Source organism: Brachypodium distachyon, chromosome 2 (assembly GCF_000005505.3).
Source record: "Brachypodium distachyon strain Bd21 chromosome 2, Brachypodium_distachyon_v3.0, whole genome shotgun sequence".
NCBI classification, from domain to species: domain Eukaryota; kingdom Viridiplantae; phylum Streptophyta; class Magnoliopsida; order Poales; family Poaceae; genus Brachypodium; species Brachypodium distachyon.
The window spans coordinates 51,308,155-51,327,776 of NC_016132.3; the positions used below are offsets into that span (position 1 = coordinate 51,308,155).

A 19,622-nucleotide genomic window follows, 5' to 3' on the forward strand; every position below is an offset into this window, starting at 1 on the left:
ACCAAAAACCGGGCAATTAATGGAAAAGTTGAGACAATTCGGCCCTAGCTCGCGGCAGCATCGTAAGAAGCCGGTGGTCGCGTGCCCACCGTAGCAAAGCTCTGTCGGTAGATGGCCCGAAATCCCCACGACACGCGCATAACGCAACCGTACGTGGTTTCGATCGACCGGCCGGTGCATGCACACTGCACGCACCAAAGCAGGGGAATACGCTGCCTTTTCTCCATCAGATGGCGCCCGGCCTCGGCCGCGCCCCCACACGACGCCGACCCCTGTCGGCAGACGGCCCGGCCGGACACACGCACACGGCCATGCACCGCGACGCCGACGAAACGTACGTGCGTGCGGGGTCGCCCTCGTGGCCGTGGTCCTCGCGTCAAAAGGCCACTAGTGCTCCAGCATTGGTGTTTAGCGCGACGCGACACGACGAAAGCATGCAGAGCCTGGCCGGCCTGCCGTCCCCATCGCCACGACCGAACCGAGCGATCCAAAAAAGCCTGTGATCGCGGCGCGCGGGCGTGTGCACGTCGTCCGGTCCGACATCCCCGACTATGCGCGGCACGGCGGCACCCGTTCGGCTCGAGCGATCACAAGGAAACGGCCGGTGGGCGTGCGTTTAACTAGTACTACTCGTACAACATTCTTCTTGTAGGCTTGAGAGTACTGGCGATGGACCGCAGCGTCGTTCGGTCGGCGTTGGCTATCGGTCGGCGCGTCGATCGCGGCCCGGCCCGCGCGAGGGGACTGTGACCGACCGTCGTGACACAGCAGTTGGCCGGCGACGGGCCGAGCCCTGCTGCTTTCTGTAGCGTTGCAGTGCTACCTGCTGTCGTGTGCTGCGTGTACTTGAGAGCACGGTGCTTGTTTTGTTTTGTTTTGTTACGCGGTGGTGCATGACACTGACGGATCCTGCATGCGAAGTGTGCGACCGGATGTTTTGTCTGCTTACTTATGTATGGAACCAGCCCGGGGGATACCAGATCGCTGAATTAATCTTCTTTCTGGCCTGGATTTAATTTTCTTCCAGCGGTAGTAGCTCCCGTGCCTTCGTTTTCAGTGCGACGGTGGGATCCCACTCCAGATCATATCAGCATTATCCCCGCAATTTTATTTTTTTAGAAAGATCGTTATGATTTGGCTTTCGATGCTCTGCTGAGTCCACGTAGTCAACACTAATCACGTCGTTTGTCATGGGGTAGCAGAGCACGCATGCGTTCTTGGATCAGGCGCTACCCTACCCGGCCGACCGGGGTCCCGTAACTGTAGTCTGCAGGGCCGTACTGTCTTGTCTAAAAGCACGCCCGAGTTTTTTGCGAGATTCCAATGCGATAGAAAGGTGGACTCCGAACAGCTTGGAAATACGGTGGTGGCGACCTGGTCTTTTTTGACAGGCATCTGACTTCCAGAGCATTCAGATCTCTGAGACACAGCAGGATGCATGGAGAAATTCAATGCTTACTGCTAATGCCAAAAAAACACGGGTGTTGGATGAATTAATGTGCCTGGTTCAGAACTCAGAAGTATGAAGAGGGTATACATAACCAGATCATACGTCTCTGCACTAACAAACCGGTGCACAGAACACGACCATACCTTGCGAGGACGAACAGCGAGACAACCGCCAAGAACCTATCGGGAAAAAAGAAAAAGAAACAAGAAGAAAGATCCCATCATGGTCGCTGAGCTGGTTCCATCGTCCCCGTGCATGTGCCATCAATTTGGATGCAACATGAGAAAGAAGCATTTCGTCAAAGTGCAGATTTCTGTCAGGGAACAAGTAACGTAACCACACCCTCAAATAGTATTATTGCGCATAGGAATACATATCTGCTCCTGCACTTAATTCTCAGTTGCTCCCAATCAGTAGGGGTGTACTACTACTACTGTAGCTAAGCGAAGGCAGCTAGCGCCACCATGGCAATCAGATGTGCTAGCTCACACGACAGGGTTGACGGCATTGCTGCTGAGAGAGAATTCGCTGATCGAGCTGAAGGCAACCCTTTTCCTTTTAAGATAGTATACGACATCGCCGCATGGCCGTGATTGTATCCACCGTAGGGTCGGTCCTCGTGTTTGACTACCACTTTTGATTCCGTATTCCAGGCATAAAAGAAGTCCCCAGCCTCTCTGACAAATGGTCTCAGTGCCGCGCGGCGCTGTATCACGTTTCCGATCAGCGGCTAAAGAGGGGCCCCCCGCAATGATGGTGCTGCACTGCTGCTGCCGGTGGTTGGACTGGGGCTGACGACGACGACGTTGAAGAGGCACGTTGTTGTCTAGAACAAAGAAAATGCAGTAGTACTGATTTCTTAATACTCAGAAACCAGAAGTTCAGTCAGGCGCGATCTTTCAAGACTGACAGATGATCGTCCTAACTCCGATCGAAATTTTCCGAATCTTCAAGAAGTGAAGCATATATTAACAATTCAAGCTTGTTACTACTAGATTCATCTACAACCAAAATTGGGACAAATTCCCAATGCTTAACTCCAAACGTACAGTTTGTTTATTCTACATGACACTGCAATTGCAGGCGAAACTTCTCAAGAAAACGAGGGGCAATATAGTGTAGGAGAAACGCAAAACTAGAAATATTGTTATTCGTACAAACATCGCAAAAGTGGCAAGATTGTGTAGGAGAAACGCAAAACTAGACGCCAGTGGAGAAATATTTAACGGTAGCTAGTAGTGCTAACCTTCCAAAGTGGTCATAATCGTATAGTCAACTCCTGCTTGTGCGGCTTTCGACGGCCAAAATCAAAAGTCTCTGATCTCATGGATCCTCCAATCGGAACCTCCCGGGGTGGTCGTGCACATGGAAGCACGAGCACACGTACTCATGCACAATCCCGGACCGTACGCTCAGATAAAGGAGTGTATGGAAGGATTGGAACCAAGCAACTACTCCAGAAAATAATACTCGATATGTACTTCTCCATGGCTTCAGGTTACATGTTTCTTCCAAGGGAGCTGAATCCCTATATACAATTACAGTGCTAACGTAGTGCAAAATGGTGCCAGGATGTGCTAAAATTAATGAATGTGGGTCCATATGAATTCTGAACTCAAAACTGAAATCAACAAAATTACCTAAAAGTTTTGGAAAATTCTGTAAGGAAAAAAATCTTGATAAATTCGCTAAGACCACTTCTTAGACTAAGTTAACTCTGGCATGAACGACAATCACCTCGATATAGATGTGGCGAGAAAGGAGTTCATTTGTCATGAGTTGACGAGCCGCTCCCGTCTACTACCTCTGTTCCTAAATATAAAAGAGCTCTTCTATGGTACCCCGAAATTAATTTGGGCCATCCGTTTTTTAGATCCAAAGGCTAAGATTTATTAGTACTACTTGATACTGCAATTGAGGTGTGAGGAGTAGTAGGATGGAGTATTTAGAAGTAAGGGGCAAAGATGTAATCCCCCACACACGCCGAACGACACCCCCTCTCTGTCCTGTTCGCAGGAGCTTCCGCCGCCGCCGGAGGCCACCTCCCGCTGCGTCGACGGCTGGGGGCGAGGACGGCGAGGGCAGAATGGGGCGGCGCGGGCTGTGTGGACGGCAGCCGCAGGGCGCTGGAGGAGCGCGAGGCCGGCGTGGGTGGAGGGCGGCGGCGGCGCACGCCGGGGCGAGGTCTAGGAGGCGCCGGCGCGGGCTGGGTGGAGGGCGGAGGCGGCGCCACACGGGGTGAGGGCTAAGCGGCTGTTCATGGGCGGCGGCGGCGGCCTGCTGGACTACGCGAAGAGAGAAGACAGCGGGCCGGCGGCGCTCTGTCAGGAGGGAGAGGTGGCCATGGGCTGGAAAGGCCGCGGCGCGCAACTCGTTCTAAGTTAAATTTCTTCAAATTTGAGCATGTCTATAAAAAAATCTACCAATATCTAGAACTCTAATTTTGTTTTATTAAACATATTATTATATTATTTTCATAGTATATTAATTTGATATTGTAAATATTAGTATAATTTTATATAAAATTGATCGAACTTGAAGAAGTTTGATTTACAACAAAGATAAAACTTATTGTATTTAGGAACCGAGGGAGTCTGGTACAAAGTTGCATGCACCCACTAATTGACCCAAACATCCGAACTAACAGATTGTTTGGCACCCATTATTTGAGACTAGAATTGTGGAATTCATTTTGAATTCTAGAAACTAACTTGTTTGGTTGGCACGGAATTGACTACATGAATTCAATTTGCAATTCCATATAATCACAATACAACTAATCTCAATTCCTCTCTACAAGCCATCATTTTTTTGGAATTGTCTCTAACTCTACAAATCCATGTGATAGACAAACATGATTTTTGAATCCGGAATTCAAATTCAACCAAATGAAATTTTACCAAAAATTAGATTTCATTTCATTTGGACCAAATGAAATGAAATGAGGGGTGCCAAACGAGCCGTAATGGATTGAGGTGAGTAATTCACTTATATATTTAACACTCTGGAGCAACATGAACAGTACCATTCTCGTCACTCATAGGATTGCTGACAGCAAAACTTGGAAACTAACCTCCCTAAAGGAGAAAAACGAACTTACATGCAGTTCGTTCACATTCAGAAAACAAAAGCTTGACGGTAAGAATTTCTTATCTGCCCAGTTTAATCAAGATGTCACTGTAACACGGGAGCCGAAGGACAGAGCGTCGTTTCAAAAAGTAACCCGGATGGCTCGTCCTTATGCAGAAAATGCCATCTAATGCCACAGGTCCTCTCGAACAGGATGAGCCAAAATCTCGGGTTCCTGTCAGATTTGTGTGTGTCACCGTGCATATCGATCATCTGATCTGATCCATCAGTTTAGCAGGTTCAGAAAGGTCTCAATAAAGGTGGTGGCTCCTGCCAGGGAGTGTTGCTAGCTGGTGCCTTCAATAATGGGTCCAAATCCATCTCGTGTTTCCTCTCAATTATAGGGCGCAAAAGGAATATGCAATGATTCGCGCCGTTGTAATTTCTAGACGCTACCATCGATATGTGTATGTGTGGATTAATTATCCGTGGCCCTCTGTCTCATGATTGCAGGCACGCACCGGTACTGCACCACACTAGCTAGTGCTTGCTGTTTTATAGTAGTATACTATACTGTATGTGATTCGATCTCCCTCGTGTGTTCACGAAAATCTGTATGTGCTTGAACCACATTAGCACTGTCATAACCCACCATTTTGTGCGGCAAGATAAATCATGGATAAATTCGCCCTAAACTACCGGAGCAAGTACCGCTGAGGCAGTGATAGCAGATTCATTAGCCACAAAAGTTTATGTGTCCAATCATCACTTTGCATGACGGGCCATATTGTACTTCCTGTCCGTAAGGCAAACTAACTGAAGATGTTTCGAAACTGCCAAAGTTTGTTTGGCTATCCATCTGCATTGCAAATCCCAGAAGCCGCAAGCATATCCCTAGCTATGGAGATTGGAGAGTCGTGGGAGCTGTGACTTTCAAGACGACCTTGACCGGCAAGACACCTCTTTTCTTCCTGAGCTTGCATGGCTTGTTTTGCCCTTCTGATCCCGTGCCCTGTTCTTTCTCCATTCAGGCCCAACACCACCATGATAAGGTCTGGCTTTGCAGTATAACTAGCCCTACTCCGAATGACAAACGCCTACCCACCCCGTACAAGATCGAGAGTAGAATCCACATGGCTTTTCTCCCCGATGGACAGAGGCACATGAGGTGCCTTCACCCGAAGCAGCAAGGCGTAGCGACATGGTACTGTTGTCTAACCGCCCGCATTTGATTGCTTCAGTGGGAGAGAGGCGAGCAGCTAGCTAGCGCAGCGGTCGTCGAGCTATAGCAAAGACTTGGCACTCAAATGCAGGCAGGCTCTACCTCGCCAATTTATGGCACGGCCGGGGGGGAGGTCCTTGGATCAGATGCAGTTACGCGTAGTTGTCAGGCGCTCAATAGAGTTTAGACAGGCGCATGTTCCGGCCGGCCTATGAGCGATACGTTTGTTGATCTCTAGCTAATCGCACATAGTACATCTCAAACTGATCTGATCTCCACTACGTACGCACAACGTACGACCTGGACCATTGATATTAATTACTGCAGGCGTATACACGTAAACACTACTGTCTCGATCGGACCAATCGTTTTCTGCGGTTTACTGTTAAGACATTCAGATTCAGTACGTGGTGTGTGGCGACTGGCGATGGCGAGTGGCGTACTGAAGAGTGGCGACATGCATGCAGGTGTCCAAAACAACGATATCTTTGTTCTTGGTCCTTGCCCGCTCTGTGTTTGCTCCCGCTATCTCCGGGCGTATCTTTGGACGGCGATGTGCACGGGAATTCTCTGGTCGATCTTCATGATCCCGATGATCGATTGCCGACTCGCCCCGGCCGATATGGTCTCAGTAATCAAGATCTTTTTCTGGAAGTACAGTAATCAATAACTGATGGCAAAGAGTGGACTAAAAGATCGGAGATCACGTGGCAGCTAGCGCCCTATCGATGGGTGAATAAGCGCTTCTTGACTTGAGCTGTTGGCAGCCAGGTCGTCGTTGGAGATCGAGGGGGTGATCGTCGCCGGGAAGCGATGCAACTGCCTGCCTTTCCAGCGGCACGTACGCCATGAGAAGCAACACTCGCCCACGCGCCGTGTCGGCCGCGCTTCAATCGAGTCGCTTTTACGTGCTCTTGCGCGCGCGCCCCCCCTCCGTAGCTAAGCTAGCTCGCTGCTGATTCGTGCTTCCCTGAGCTCAAGTACGCTATTTCTTGGGCCAAGAGGTTCAGATCCCCATGTAATGCCAAGTGGTATGCCGAATCCAATAGAAAACTTCCGGAACTCTTTTTGTTACCGATAGAGGAAGCAAGAACGCAAGATTCTGCTTGCTTTTGGCCGGGATTTTGCTTCGGTGAATTGCTGATCGGTCTTGTGTTTTTTTAGTACGCAAGTGTACGTGTACACGATTGGATACGTATAACGGTGACATTCCCTACATAATTGGGTACATATTTTTTTTTTGGAAGGAAAATTGGGTACAGATTATCTCCAGTGTTTAGCGAATCAAGATGGCTAATAACTTGCCTCGCGAAGGGAGTAGATCGCCAAAACGTAAGAAAGCAATGTATATATAGCACCCCGGCCCTCTGACTGCACACGTACAGGTCGTGCTTTGTCCGCTCCTAAGCAAGTAACTTGCTTGCTTATACCATTATTAGCTATGCTCATATATGAGCTACTAGCTAGCTAGATAGTTTGATCTTGCCTAGCTATGCAAGATAATTAAGCTAGGGCGCCAAACGTAGTGTATATATATTTATGAGTTCAGTGTCTCACATGGCCACATACCACATGCATGCAGGTTCCCCAGGTGGACCCCCAGCACTAGCTAAGCACGCACAATGAGATAAAATGAATAAGCATCGATCAGGTTTTACAACTAGTTCTGCAGTGCGAACTTTGAAGACTCTTTAAGTGAATATATTGTACTGTCCGGACTTGCAATTGATTTGATTGTATACATACATTCTGTTCCCGAGGTATCTATATATACATTTGTTCCCCAATGACCATGAATTCAAGATTAATGTTTTGTTATGTCTAAGTCGTATGATTTTTAGTTAGAAATTAGTCGTTTGCTCGGTCGTCAGATCTGTCTTATGCTTTAAGATTCAGGATGAACAATTTAGATGAGAGTGTAAAGGATGGTGTCTATTTGTAAATTGGACGGTTCAGATATTGTTGGCTACAGATCCACTCTCTCAAGATTAATGATAAACATAAAAAACATTCAAACACAAGTTTCCCATTAAATCCTGCAAGGCCCCACCTATCATACACAACTTTGACTTTCTTCAATTAAATTCTGTGATTCTCATTAGTCTTGAAGTTGTGTTTTTCGTTAAACATTTGAAACTGTAGTTTTCTATCTCTATGTAATTAATTTACTGTAAATAAAACACAACTAATCTTTCAAAAGACCTAAAAATACTACCTGGCCTGATCATAAAGTATTAACTGATATCTTAAACATTTGCACCATGAGTACGAGAATGGCTCCGCAATTATGACAGAAGATTGTAGGACATATGTTAGAATATACATTGCAAGTTTTTATGCGCAGCTAACTAGTGCCCTACTAAGAGAGCATACATGCAAAACCACATTGGTATGTATATCTTTGCTTCACTAGATCCAGCTGCCTAAGTCGATACATCTATTATATCGCCATCTATTATATTTTTATATATTAAAGGCACATGATGGGTTAATCATAGAAAGATACACATGCTATAAAATCTTGTAGAAAAGCAAAACATTCTACCCTTAATATTATAGGTTAGTCAATCTTAACTTTTAGATTTTTCCTGTTACCTTTCCCACCAAGAATACTTGTTTTGCATGATAATAAATGACAATTTGAGACTAAAATTTTACGTGATTATTTTTTATTTTTCTATTTTTAGGTCCGACCATTATAATCGAGACTCACAATATAATTAACGGTGGAGATTATTTAGCTTAGATGAACGAACTTTGTGTAGGATTAATTTTGGTCAGCAAGTAAACACCACGAAAAAACTGAATTGGAAAGGTTTATGCAACTTCAACAATAATGTATTTTCGTCAAACTTCGCTTCATCAAAATAGAAAAGTTTGCCCCTTTTTTTGATGTTTTTTGAGACGTAGAAAAGTTTGGCCTTAAAATTTTCGTAGCCTGGTAACCAGCCCCCATCGGATTATTATTTTCGAACCAGTAAGATAAACCCTGGGCCCAGATGGCATTGTGAAAGTGACCCAGTAAAGCACACTCCCCGTCGCCCACCCTCTCTCTATATAACTCCTGCCACTCGTACTTCTTGCTCACACAAAACACGCCCTGCCTAGGAGCTTGGTTAACTGCCGACTACTGCTACCACCTCCTAACGAACACCAAACACACACGCCCTGTCCACGGTGCAGTGCCATGCCGGAAGCACCGAGCGCCCAGCCAGCTCCCGCCAGCGGCTATGCCCCCGGGGCGCACCGCGAGGCGCTCGAGTTCATCGAGCACGTGACGGCGAACGCGGGGAAGGTCCAGCGGCGCGTCCTCGCCGAGATCCTGGCGCAGAACGCGCCGGCAGAGTACCTGCGCCGGTACGGCGTCTCCTGCTCCCTGGATGCCGTAGACTCCTTCCGCCGCTGTGTCCCGCTCGTCACCTACGAGGACCTCCAGCCAGACATACTCCGGATCGCCAACGGTGACACCTCGCCTATCCTCTCCGGCAAGCCCATCTCCGAGTTCCTCACAAGGTATACATCATCACACAGTGGTACACATGGACATGTGCAAAATGTATCGGATCGACATGCATGGATTATATGTATATTGATCACTATCGCAATGGGATTTTGTTAATTTGCACCAGCTCGGGCACGTCAGGAGGGGAGAGGAAGCTGATGCCGACCATCGCGGACGAGCTTGACAGGCGGTCGCTGCTGTACAGTCTGCTGATGCCGGTGATGAGTCAGTCGGTGCCCGGGCTCGACAAAGGCAAGGCCATGTACCTGCTGTTCGTGAAGGCGGAGTCGCGCACCCCGGGCGGGCTGGCGGCGCGGCCGGTGCTAACGAGCTACTACAGGAGCCGACAGTTCCTGGACCGGCCGCACGACCCTTACACGGCGTACACGAGCCCCAACGAGGCCATCCTGTGCGTGGACTCGTACCAGAGCATGTACGCCCAGCTGCTGTGCGGCCTGGTGCACCGCACCGACGTGCTGCGCGTGGGCGCGGTCTTCGCCTCCGGCCTCCTCCGCGCCATCCGCTTCCTCGAGAAGCACTGGCCGCGCCTGTGCCACGACATCCGCACGGGCGAGCTCGACCCGGAGATCACCGACCGCCCGGTGCGCGACGCGGTCGGGAGAATTCTCCGCGGCGCCGCGAACCGGCCGGCCCTGGCCGACGAGATCGAGGCCGAGTGCCTGAAGCCGTCGTGGGAGGGCATCGTCCGGCGCCTGTGGCCGCGCACCAAGTACATCGACGTGATCGTGACCGGCGCCATGTCGCAGTACATCCCGACGCTGGAGTTCTACGGCGGCGGCCTGCCTCTCACCTGCACCATGTACGCCTCTTCCGAGTGCTACTTCGGCCTCAACCTGAACCCCATGTGCAAGCCCAGCGACGTCGCCTACACTCTCATCCCCACCATGTGCTACTTCGAGTTCCTCCCCGTCCATCGCGGCAGCAACACCAATGCCAAGCCGAGCCACCAGGACCTCGTCGATCTCGTCGATGTGAAACTCGGTCACTACTACGAGCTCGTCGTAACCACCTTCTCAGGTATATATATATATATATATATATATATATATATATATATATATATATGGTTCAGCAATTCAGCCAACATACAATTAACATAGCTTCGATGATCGATCTTCCCTCTCTCTTGTGGATTCCGTTTTTACTAACACCGTTCGATCCATACATATTTGCGTGTGTGTGATTTTGGACAGGTTTGTGCCGGTACCGCGTGGGCGACGTGCTGAGGGTGGCAGGGTTCAAGAACGAGGCGCCAATGTTCAGCTTCGTGCGGCGGCAGAACGTGGCGCTGAGCATCGACTCGGACAAGACGGACGAGACGGAGCTGCACACGGCGGTGAGCAGCGCGGTGCAGCACCTGGCGCCATTCGGTGCGACGCTGGTGGAGTACACCAGCTACGCGGACACGGCCGCCATCCCGGGCCATTACGTGCTCTTCTGGGAGCTCCGCGCCGGCAGCACGGCGGTGCCGGCCTCCGTGTTCGAGGAGTGCTGCCTGTCCGTGGAGGAGGCGCTCAACAGCGTGTACCGGCAGGGCCGCGCCTCCGACAGGTCCATCGGCCCCCTGGAGATACGCGTCGTCTCGGAAGGCACCTTCGACAAGCTCATGGACTACGCGCTCAGCCGCGGCGCGTCCATCAACCAGTACAAGGCGCCACGGTGCGTGCGCCCCGGTCCGGTCGTCGAGCTGCTCGACGACCGGGTTCAGGCCAAGTACTTCAGCCCCAAGTGCCCCAAGTGGAGCCCCGGGAACAAGCAATGGAACAACTCCAACGAGCTGGCGAGCAACGGATCAGGCGCCTAGCTAGCTAGCTAGCTGATGAGGTGTGCAACGCATGATCTGTGTTGCTGTAGGTGGGGTGATGGTATTCCTTATTTGAACTTTCTGAGGCAGTGAGGAGTAGTTATGAAATTATGACTTAGGTACGTACCTAGGTATGTTTCCTTTTGTTTTTTGTAATTTTCTCTTTCTGGACCGTGTCTTCTATGTAGAACTACATGTCAATTACGTCTATTAAATCAGTCCCTATAAAGTAGCTGCGTCCCAAAGTTACCCATGCATACGGCCGGTCGGAATGAATGGACTTCTCTGTGAGAGAAAGGACTCATATTTCTAAACAGCTAATGCATGCTAACTAAAGAATCGTCAAACATAGTACTGTTGAGTTTTCAGGATATAGAGATCATCACATGAATTGATTTTTCCATCTTATATCAAATATGTTATTCCTCCATCTTTTTCCTCCGACTTGAGTTTTTGAGACAACTGGTTTGTATTTAACTCAATATATATGATAATGGAGCCAAGATTATATCTCTTTTGAGTTGAGTACATACAAGATTGTCATAATCTTGATACCTCAAAAAAAAAGTTTTACATGTTTGAAGTAAATATTTACCCCCCAAGTATAATGAACAACCATCTTATACATTGTTTTAAAGATATCATTTGTCCTAATTCTAGGTTCATTATTGAATTCCGCATAAGTGCAAAAAGAAAGCCTTCAGTTGTATATGATTCTTAATGTTCAGTTCAATAAAATAATCTAGATCTATCCAAGCTTATTTGCACCCGTTGACCCACCACAAAAAAATGATACAAATGGTTAAGAAAGATTCAAATATACTTTTTGCAAGGAAAAAATGCAGAGAAAAAACTGAATGTACGTAGGCATGTATCGACACAACATACTCAAGTAAAATATTGCCTCCGTTCATAAACACGCCCTCGCTTTCACAGTGACATTCATGCATCTCATGATTTAAGTTTGACCATCAATTAGCCCAACAATATTTGGATTATGTGTTATTTTCAAATATGAATCCAACGATATAATTTTTGTAGCATGTTGCCCACATATATCGTTGGGCGGTCTAATTCTAACCATAAGTATGTAAAACAAAATACGTAATTGTGTTGGAAAAACAATGAACAATTCAAAGAGATAACATGAATAAATGTAATTTTTTTAACCTAGAGCCAAAACCTGGATAGTGAATGAGGATTAGCAAATAGTAGCACTCTTCTTGATTTTTGGACAAATAAATAGAACCACCATGATCATCCCCCTCTCACAGCTCCGCTCACTAATTATCTTGTTTGCTGCTATTCTCCTCGATCGGCGATGCCATGTCGCCTTGTCGTTGCATCCTTCGTCCATGTCCGCCATCCTGCTAGTTTTCAAAAATTGTTGTTACACGGTGTCGCTCGTCAATTAGCAATTTCGCTTGCACCACTAGATACTCCTACCAGACACGAGTAGTAATGTTATGTTGGGAGGAGAGGGGCACCCATACGACACCAATCCACCCACTGATCTTGTAACAATTTTGACCGTAGCTTCAACCAACAAATGCAGCGGAAATAACAAAAAAAACATGCACAAATGACACGAGGATTTAATGTAGAAGTATGGACGAATCGTTAATGTTAGACTGGTCTTTCTGATCATGGTAGAACGGCATGCAAGCTGCAAAAGGCAACAAGTGTCCGAATGGACAGCAGAGGGCTAACCGGCCAAGCTACGTACTACGCACAGCGGAACAGGCTATCCGGTGTACCGCACATGACTTGAGGGAGGCAAAGCCGCGCACAGGCAAACAAGCAGAAATGTTGAGGCATCCATGTGGACACGGCACGGTACAAAGCGAACATCGGGGCCCCAACGCGGTGGCGCACGGTCGCTGCGGCTGGCAATCCTAGCTTGTGGGCTTCAGCCTTCAGGGCTTGTGGCTGCCACAAGGCACAGGCAGCCTACCAACGTGTGCGGGCGCGAGGTGAATTGAAAGCCGCCCGTAACCGCGTAACGTATCCGTGCTGACCACACAAATCAAACCGGGAGACGCGTCGGGATCGAGCCGGTATTAGCGTGTAGCACGATCGTACATGCAGCCCATATGTGCGTGCGCGACCGGTATGAGTATGGCACGTAACGTACGATGGATGTGTACGGTGGGTTGACTGGGTTAAACGCCGTGTGCCGTCGGCGTGCGATCGATTTACTCCAGCTGCGGGCCTTCAGCCATGTCCTCCTTTGTGAGGTGAAGTCTGTCGTAATTAAAACCAGTCTGATAAGGTAATATATGGCTGGGCCTAGCTAGTGCTGCGTGCTGGAAGTGGGGTACCAACCATTGCATACTGCAGTGACCTGCGATTGTTCAGTTGCTTGCTTTCTGAAATGAGCCTTATCAACGAATCCAGTCCATCTCTTCGGAAGGACCACCAAGTTAACATGTCAAAAAAGAGAAAATTGCACAAACCACTTTTGCGTAAAACACCAACGGATTTTTTGCATTTTTCACCATCTATTGGTCTAATCCGTTGCAGATAGATCCTAATAGGCTATTAGTCAAGTTAACAGCGTTTCTGACGGGTGGGGTCCACGAGTCAGTGCCAACGTGGCCAAGCCATTTTTGCCCAGTTGGCCTTCTTTTTTTTCCTGAGGGGAACCCGTGAACTTTATTAAATCACACCAGAACGAGTACAACCAGCCTGTAGGCTGTGAATCAAAAACTAAGGGCTCACGTCCAGCCATACAATCGACACCTCATTCACCCACGCAAAACACGCACACTCGTGAGCGACTGCATTAGCTGAACGCCGAGCAAACGACATAGAAAAACTAGAAAACAAAAGACCGAGTTCACTAATTTCACTTAAGATAGGAGCCACCATGGCTCTATAATTCCTCCTCTCCAGCCAAAGACAAACCAGCTCCGAACAATCCGTTTCGATGATGATGTGGTCGAAGTGTTGGTCCCTCGCAAAGAGAACCGCATCCCGCACAGCCAGCGTCTTAATTATGAGAGGGTCCGTGATGCCCTGATACAAGCGGCACCACGCCCCCCGAAAGCCCGCGGAGTCTCTTGCAACTCCGCCTGTAGATGCACGACCTTCCTCTGCTCGAATTGCACCATCAGAATTAAGCTTAATTATTCTAGGGCCTGGACAATGCCATCTACAAAGCGGACGAGAAACTTTGGCCTTCTTCTTCTTCTTCTTCTTCAGGGTGTTTAGCGCACACAGAGTTTCAGAGACAAACTCTATCGCTTTCGCCGGATTGTAACCTTGGTCGCCATGACTCCATTTATTCCGTGATTCCCAAATGGCTGCCATGATTGAGATTATCATCTCTCTATCCCCTCGAGCGAAAGATAACGCACATAGAATATCCCAAGCCCACGATCTCTGATGAAGTCGTGGCAATTTCAGATTAAGATGCTCCCTTGCCGCCACCCAAAAGAGTTGTGCATGAGAACACTCGATCAACGCATGGAAAAGGGTTTCAGACCCAGATTTGCAGACTGGACAGCTACTTAAAACAATGACATGCCGCCTGGAGAGAGTCGCGAAATCAGGTATAATACATTTGAGAACTCGCCACCAAAAAACTCGTACCTTGGGTAAAACATCCAGATTCCACAATAATTTCCATCTATCCTCCATGTTCACAGAGGAGCTCAAAGCATGAGCATGAGAAGTAATATCCTGCCGCTCCTGATCGCCGACCAACGCCCGATACACAGAGCGCACAGAATAAATACCAGATTTTTCATACTCCCATGCCAACCAGTCTTCCCCATCAGCAAGCCGAAGTGGAATTTGCATAATTAAGTCCACATCCGGGGCAAGAAACACCGACCGAATAAGTGGTTCATTCCAACAAAGAGGATCTTGTAACAATAACTCACTCACATTTTCCAAGTTATTAGCCATTAAGCTTCCCAAGGGTTTCAGCGTGGGAGACCCAGAAATCCACCTATCGTTCCAAATAGAAATTGAATTTCCATTGCTAATACGTTTGATAAGGCCACCCTCTAGCGCTCGTTGACCGGCCAGAATAGCACGCCATGTCTTAGAGGCTGCCCGAGGTGTCACAGCTTGCATAAAGTCTCCAGATGGGTAGTACCTCCCCCGCAGGACCTGAGCACAGAAAGAATTAGGAGATGTGATGAGTCACCATCCTTACTTACCCAAAAGAGATATATTAAAAAGCTCCAGATCTCTTAACCCCATTCCTCCACATCCCTTTGGTTTCGCAATCTTATCCCACGCGAGCCAGTGCATGGATCTTTTATCAATCGAGCCACTCCACCAGAATCTGGCCGCCAGGGAGGTCAACTTCTTGCAAGTCCCTTTTGAAAGCTGAAAACAAGTCATACTATAAGTGGGCATAGCCTGAATCACCGCTTTAATAAGGACCTCCTTCCCAGCATAAGAAAGTTGTTTTTCAGACCAACCATTCAATTTACTTCTAATTCTCTCGGCGATATAGTCGAAAGAACTACCGGTTAATCGACCCACAACAATCGGTAACCCCAGATACTTCTCACTGAAAGCCTCAACATCAATATCCAGTTCTGCTTTCACAATTTCCCGGTGCTCTTCCAGAATACATGGGCAAAAGATAATTGAGCTCTTCTCTCTATTCACCAACTGTCCAGAAGCTTCATTATACATATGTAGAATAACATTCAATTGTGCCGCCCCCCTAGCGGATGCCTCAATGAAAATCAGACTGTCATCGGCAAACAATAAATGAGTAATCCAAGGCGCACGATTACACACCCTGATACCCTTGTCCACATAGCTCAAGCTGAAATTATTTAACATGCCGGACAAGCCTTCTGCACACATCAGAAATAGGTACGGAGACATGGGATCTCCTTGTCGCAAACCTCGAGATGGAATAAACGGAGGTAACAACTCCCCATTAAATTTCACTGAGAAACGAACAGAGGAAACACACTTCATAATTAGTGTGACCATCACAGATGGACCTCACAAAGAGATCCATCTGCACGTTGCAATGTGGATATACGATTAATTCTCTTCCGATGTGCAGCCTGCGCATGGAAGTACGCAGAATTTTCGGTCTCCTGAGCGGAGCCACTGGATCCTTGACCTTTGCTTAATCCAGATTTCCTCCCAGTGCAAAGTGACATTGATCTGGGTCATAATCTCCTTCTCTCTGTCGGACGGCCCACGGCCCACCGACAAGCACCGCACAAAGTCAAGCTCCTTCCGTAAACCTACCAGTTTTCTTTTAAAATTCCCAAGTCTGGCCGAACCCCATCTGTCCAAATCTTGCTGCATATTTTTCAGGGTCTTGGCCATGCCGGCAAGTCCCCCTTCATTGGAATTATATCTCCACAGGTCCGTTATTGTTTTATCATAATCATCCATAGTTTGCCAAACATTCTCATAACGGAAACCGCGTGCAGAAGCCCCAATTCTTCTTTCTCCCTTTGGACGCAATCGTAACATCAACGCACAGTGATCCGATTCCACCATATTAATATGCTTCACTCTTGGTACTTGAAAAACATCAAAGAGAGATTCAGTGACCAGAGCCCGGTCAATACGAGCTTTCACATTAGCATGGTCCATCTGCCTATTATCCCAAGTATAAGGCACTGCGGTCCAGCCCACATCTCCTAGACAACAATCTTCGGTGCACTCTCTGAACGCCTGCATTTGAGCGTCTGTCCGAGCTGCCTCACTAAAGTGCTCCGAACCGTACAAAGTTTCATTAAAATCACCCATGCAAAGCCAGGGCAAGGATAATGCACCCACCAAGCGCCGTAACAAAGTCCAACTAAGATGTCTGTCCTCTCGTCTTGGTTCGCCGTAAAAACCAGTAAACCTCCACGGCAGGGCATCATCATGAGGTCTCACTATCACATCAATGTGATTGGAGTTAAAACTCTTCAACTCAACATCTACATCAGCTTTCCAGAACAGCCCAATGCCACCACTAAGGCCATGGTTGTCCACACCAAGACTACTCTGAAAGCCCAAAGCATTGCACATCTTCTCCACCCTCTTACCACTGATCTTTGTCTCCATCACGAAGAGCAGCGTAGGACCTTCTTGCTTCACCATATTGCGAAGCTCTCGAACTGTCTCCGGGTTCCCAAGCCCGCGACAGTTCCATGACATGCAACTTATTGATCTGTGCGGGGCTGGGACTCAGCCGCCGCATCAAAAGAAGTATTACCATCGACATCTCCTCTGGGTTTTTTAGGATCCCTCGGCATATTACCCACTTTACTTGGAGAATTCAGCACAACGTTCCTTTTTGTACCTTGCGGATCATCTCCCGAGTTAGCCATTGGAGAGTCACCGATTGACAAGAAGACACGGTCAAGATCCTGGGCCGTAACCTTCTCCCTTGGCTTCTCTACATACCTCGCATGAGACTGAGCATTGAACTGAAAAACATCCTGCTGCCTATTTTCCCTATTTTTTTGTGGCACTGTAGCTCGATGTCCAGCCTTCCCCTTCCCTATTGGGTTGCTACTCTCCGATCTAACCTGCTCATCCATCGGCACCGGTCTAGCAGCAGAGGAGCTCTCTTTCTGAACTCTCGGGTTCCCCAACGGGATTTTCTTCTTGAGTTCCGGAACCCTGATGCTCGCATCAAACTCCCATGATCCATCTGCTTTGCGCGGCAATGGATTCTCACAATGGAGATCTGGGTGTCCCAGTAAGCCATACGCAAAACAAAAATACGGCAGACGCTCATACTGAATTGCATACTCATCCACTGATTGCCTCCTCAAAGAATTGATCATTATTACCCGTCTCAGCGGCTTCGTGATATCAATCCAGACCTTTGCACATAAACTCTGTCCCCAACCTCTACCAGTCCCTGACAGATCAATCTTGATCACCTTGCCAACTTGTTTAGCAACAAATTCTCCCCTCGCCTCATTCAACCAATTGAAGGGGAAGTTTTGACAACGAATCCAGATCGGCAACTTGTCAAAATTAACTTCACTATGCCGCATACTCCACTCAAAATCAGCTAAGATCACCGCATGTTTGCCAATCATCCATGGGGATCCCTCCCAGACACGATCTCTGTCCCATTCTGATTCTAGAGTGGCCACAAACATGTTTCTTCCCAATCCTTGGAAAGACAGCCCCCTAGGGTTTCCCCACTGTGGCCGCAAAGGACTACTGATAGTTTGGGTATGGAAGTCATTGATCGACAACACCTTACCAGCAATCACAATCTTGGATGTCTCTCATGCAACGTGCAGATCATCCATCACCACCACCTACATCTCTTCCGCCGAGAGATTCAAGTTTCTTAACTTTGCTGACATCTCCTCATCCATCCGACCGCCGGAGTTGCCCCCACCATCCTCCCTCCGCTGCTTCCCCGCTCCATCCTTCTCCAGCACCATACTAGCCGGCTAGAGAGGCGCAGAGAGCTGAGCAGGGGAGGCCCAAGACCGTGCGCACCAGAGATCGTGATCGCCTGGACGCCGCCGCCTCACTCGAACCCTAGAAAACGATTCGGGAGTTTCCCTTGGTATAAATCAGAGCACGATCGGAGTGCTTAGATTGATGTTGGCCTTCTTCTTCTCCCACGTTGGACCGACCTCCCGGGCTCCCTCACCGCCCGCCGCTGGTACGCCTCCCACGACCCGCTTGTTGTGCGCCCGTTCTGCTGCTGCTTGCCGCCCGCGCTCGCTATGTGCTGCTGCTGCTGCTTGCTTGTTGTGCCGTCGCTGGTCGCTGCTGCGCTGCTTGCCGTTGGCAGCGATGAGGAGGGCCTCAGGCCTCGGCGGCGGCGGTGGGATGCGCGGTCATGGGTAGGACGCGCAACGGCAGCGCCGAGGGCGGGAGACGCAACTGCTATGCCGTGCAGTGGCGAGGAACGTCCTCGGCGCCAGCGAGGGTGAGACCTTGCATCGCGATAGCTCTTAGATGTGGCAAGGGCCTCGGTCCACATCGGCACTAACATGCGGGGTCCACAGGTTAGAAACATGGTTAATTTCTCTAACACTCTATTAGGACCTATCTGCAATGGATTAGACCAATAAGTGGTGAAAAGTGCAAAAAATTCGTTCAAGTGATGTTTTGCGCAAAAGTGTGCCCAATAGGTGGTGGTTTGTGCAATTTCCTCTGTCAAGAAAAGAAAAAGGCTAGCTCAACAACCAATCAAAATCATATTATCTTGCTCGACACCGACCGAGAAGCCCTACACTGATCGGGAATTTCAGCTCTACTATCCCATATATTCTTATGAAAGCTTTGATAAGACCCTTGGGGAATAATCAACAGTGGTCTTGGGTCTATTCTTGCATACAGCATCAGCATCAGGGTGGTGAGTGAGTCCAGCACAAGCACACGTGTAGCAGGGGACATGTTGTAGGGCGCGCTCCCCATGCCTCCGGTTCATGCAGAGGCTCTGTCTGGCCTCTGGCGCGTTGAGCGGGTGGATGTCTTGTCGGCGTTGTCGATTGCGCCCTCTCTCAGTGGATGTGGCTTCGCATCGCTTCGCCCTCCTCTCCTCCCGTCGACGAGCCGGATTAACACGCATGCATGCCTCCGGCCAGTCCTG

At 48.6% G+C, this 19,622-nt stretch overlaps 1 protein-coding gene across 1 annotated transcript; it reads left to right on the plus strand.

The window, feature by feature from the left end:
- The first annotated feature begins 8,843 nt into the window (after window positions 1-8,843).
- LOC100824783 (probable indole-3-acetic acid-amido synthetase GH3.1) lies at window positions 8,844-11,359 on the plus strand. Its single transcript, XM_003564316.4, has 3 exons — window positions 8,844-9,254; window positions 9,371-10,281; window positions 10,458-11,359. The coding sequence occupies exons 1-3, from the start codon at window positions 8,929-8,931 to the stop codon at window positions 11,066-11,068; spliced, it is 1,848 nt and encodes a 615-aa protein (XP_003564364.1). The 5' UTR covers window positions 8,844-8,928; the 3' UTR covers window positions 11,069-11,359.
- Window positions 11,360-19,622: the final 8,263 nt, after the last annotated feature.

Bases quoted from the DNA above. Each gene is read 5' to 3' on its own strand.
- LOC100824783 (XM_003564316.4), top strand. From the start codon at position 8,929: ATGCCGGAAGCACCGAGCGCCCAGCCAGCTCCCGCCAGCGGCTATGCC. The intron at 9,255-9,370 runs GTATACATCATC...AATTTGCACCAG, and splicing joins ATCTCCGAGTTCCTCACAAG to CTCGGGCACGTCAGGAGGGG. The intron at 10,282-10,457 runs GTATATATATAT...GATTTTGGACAG, and splicing joins CGTCGTAACCACCTTCTCAG to GTTTGTGCCGGTACCGCGTG.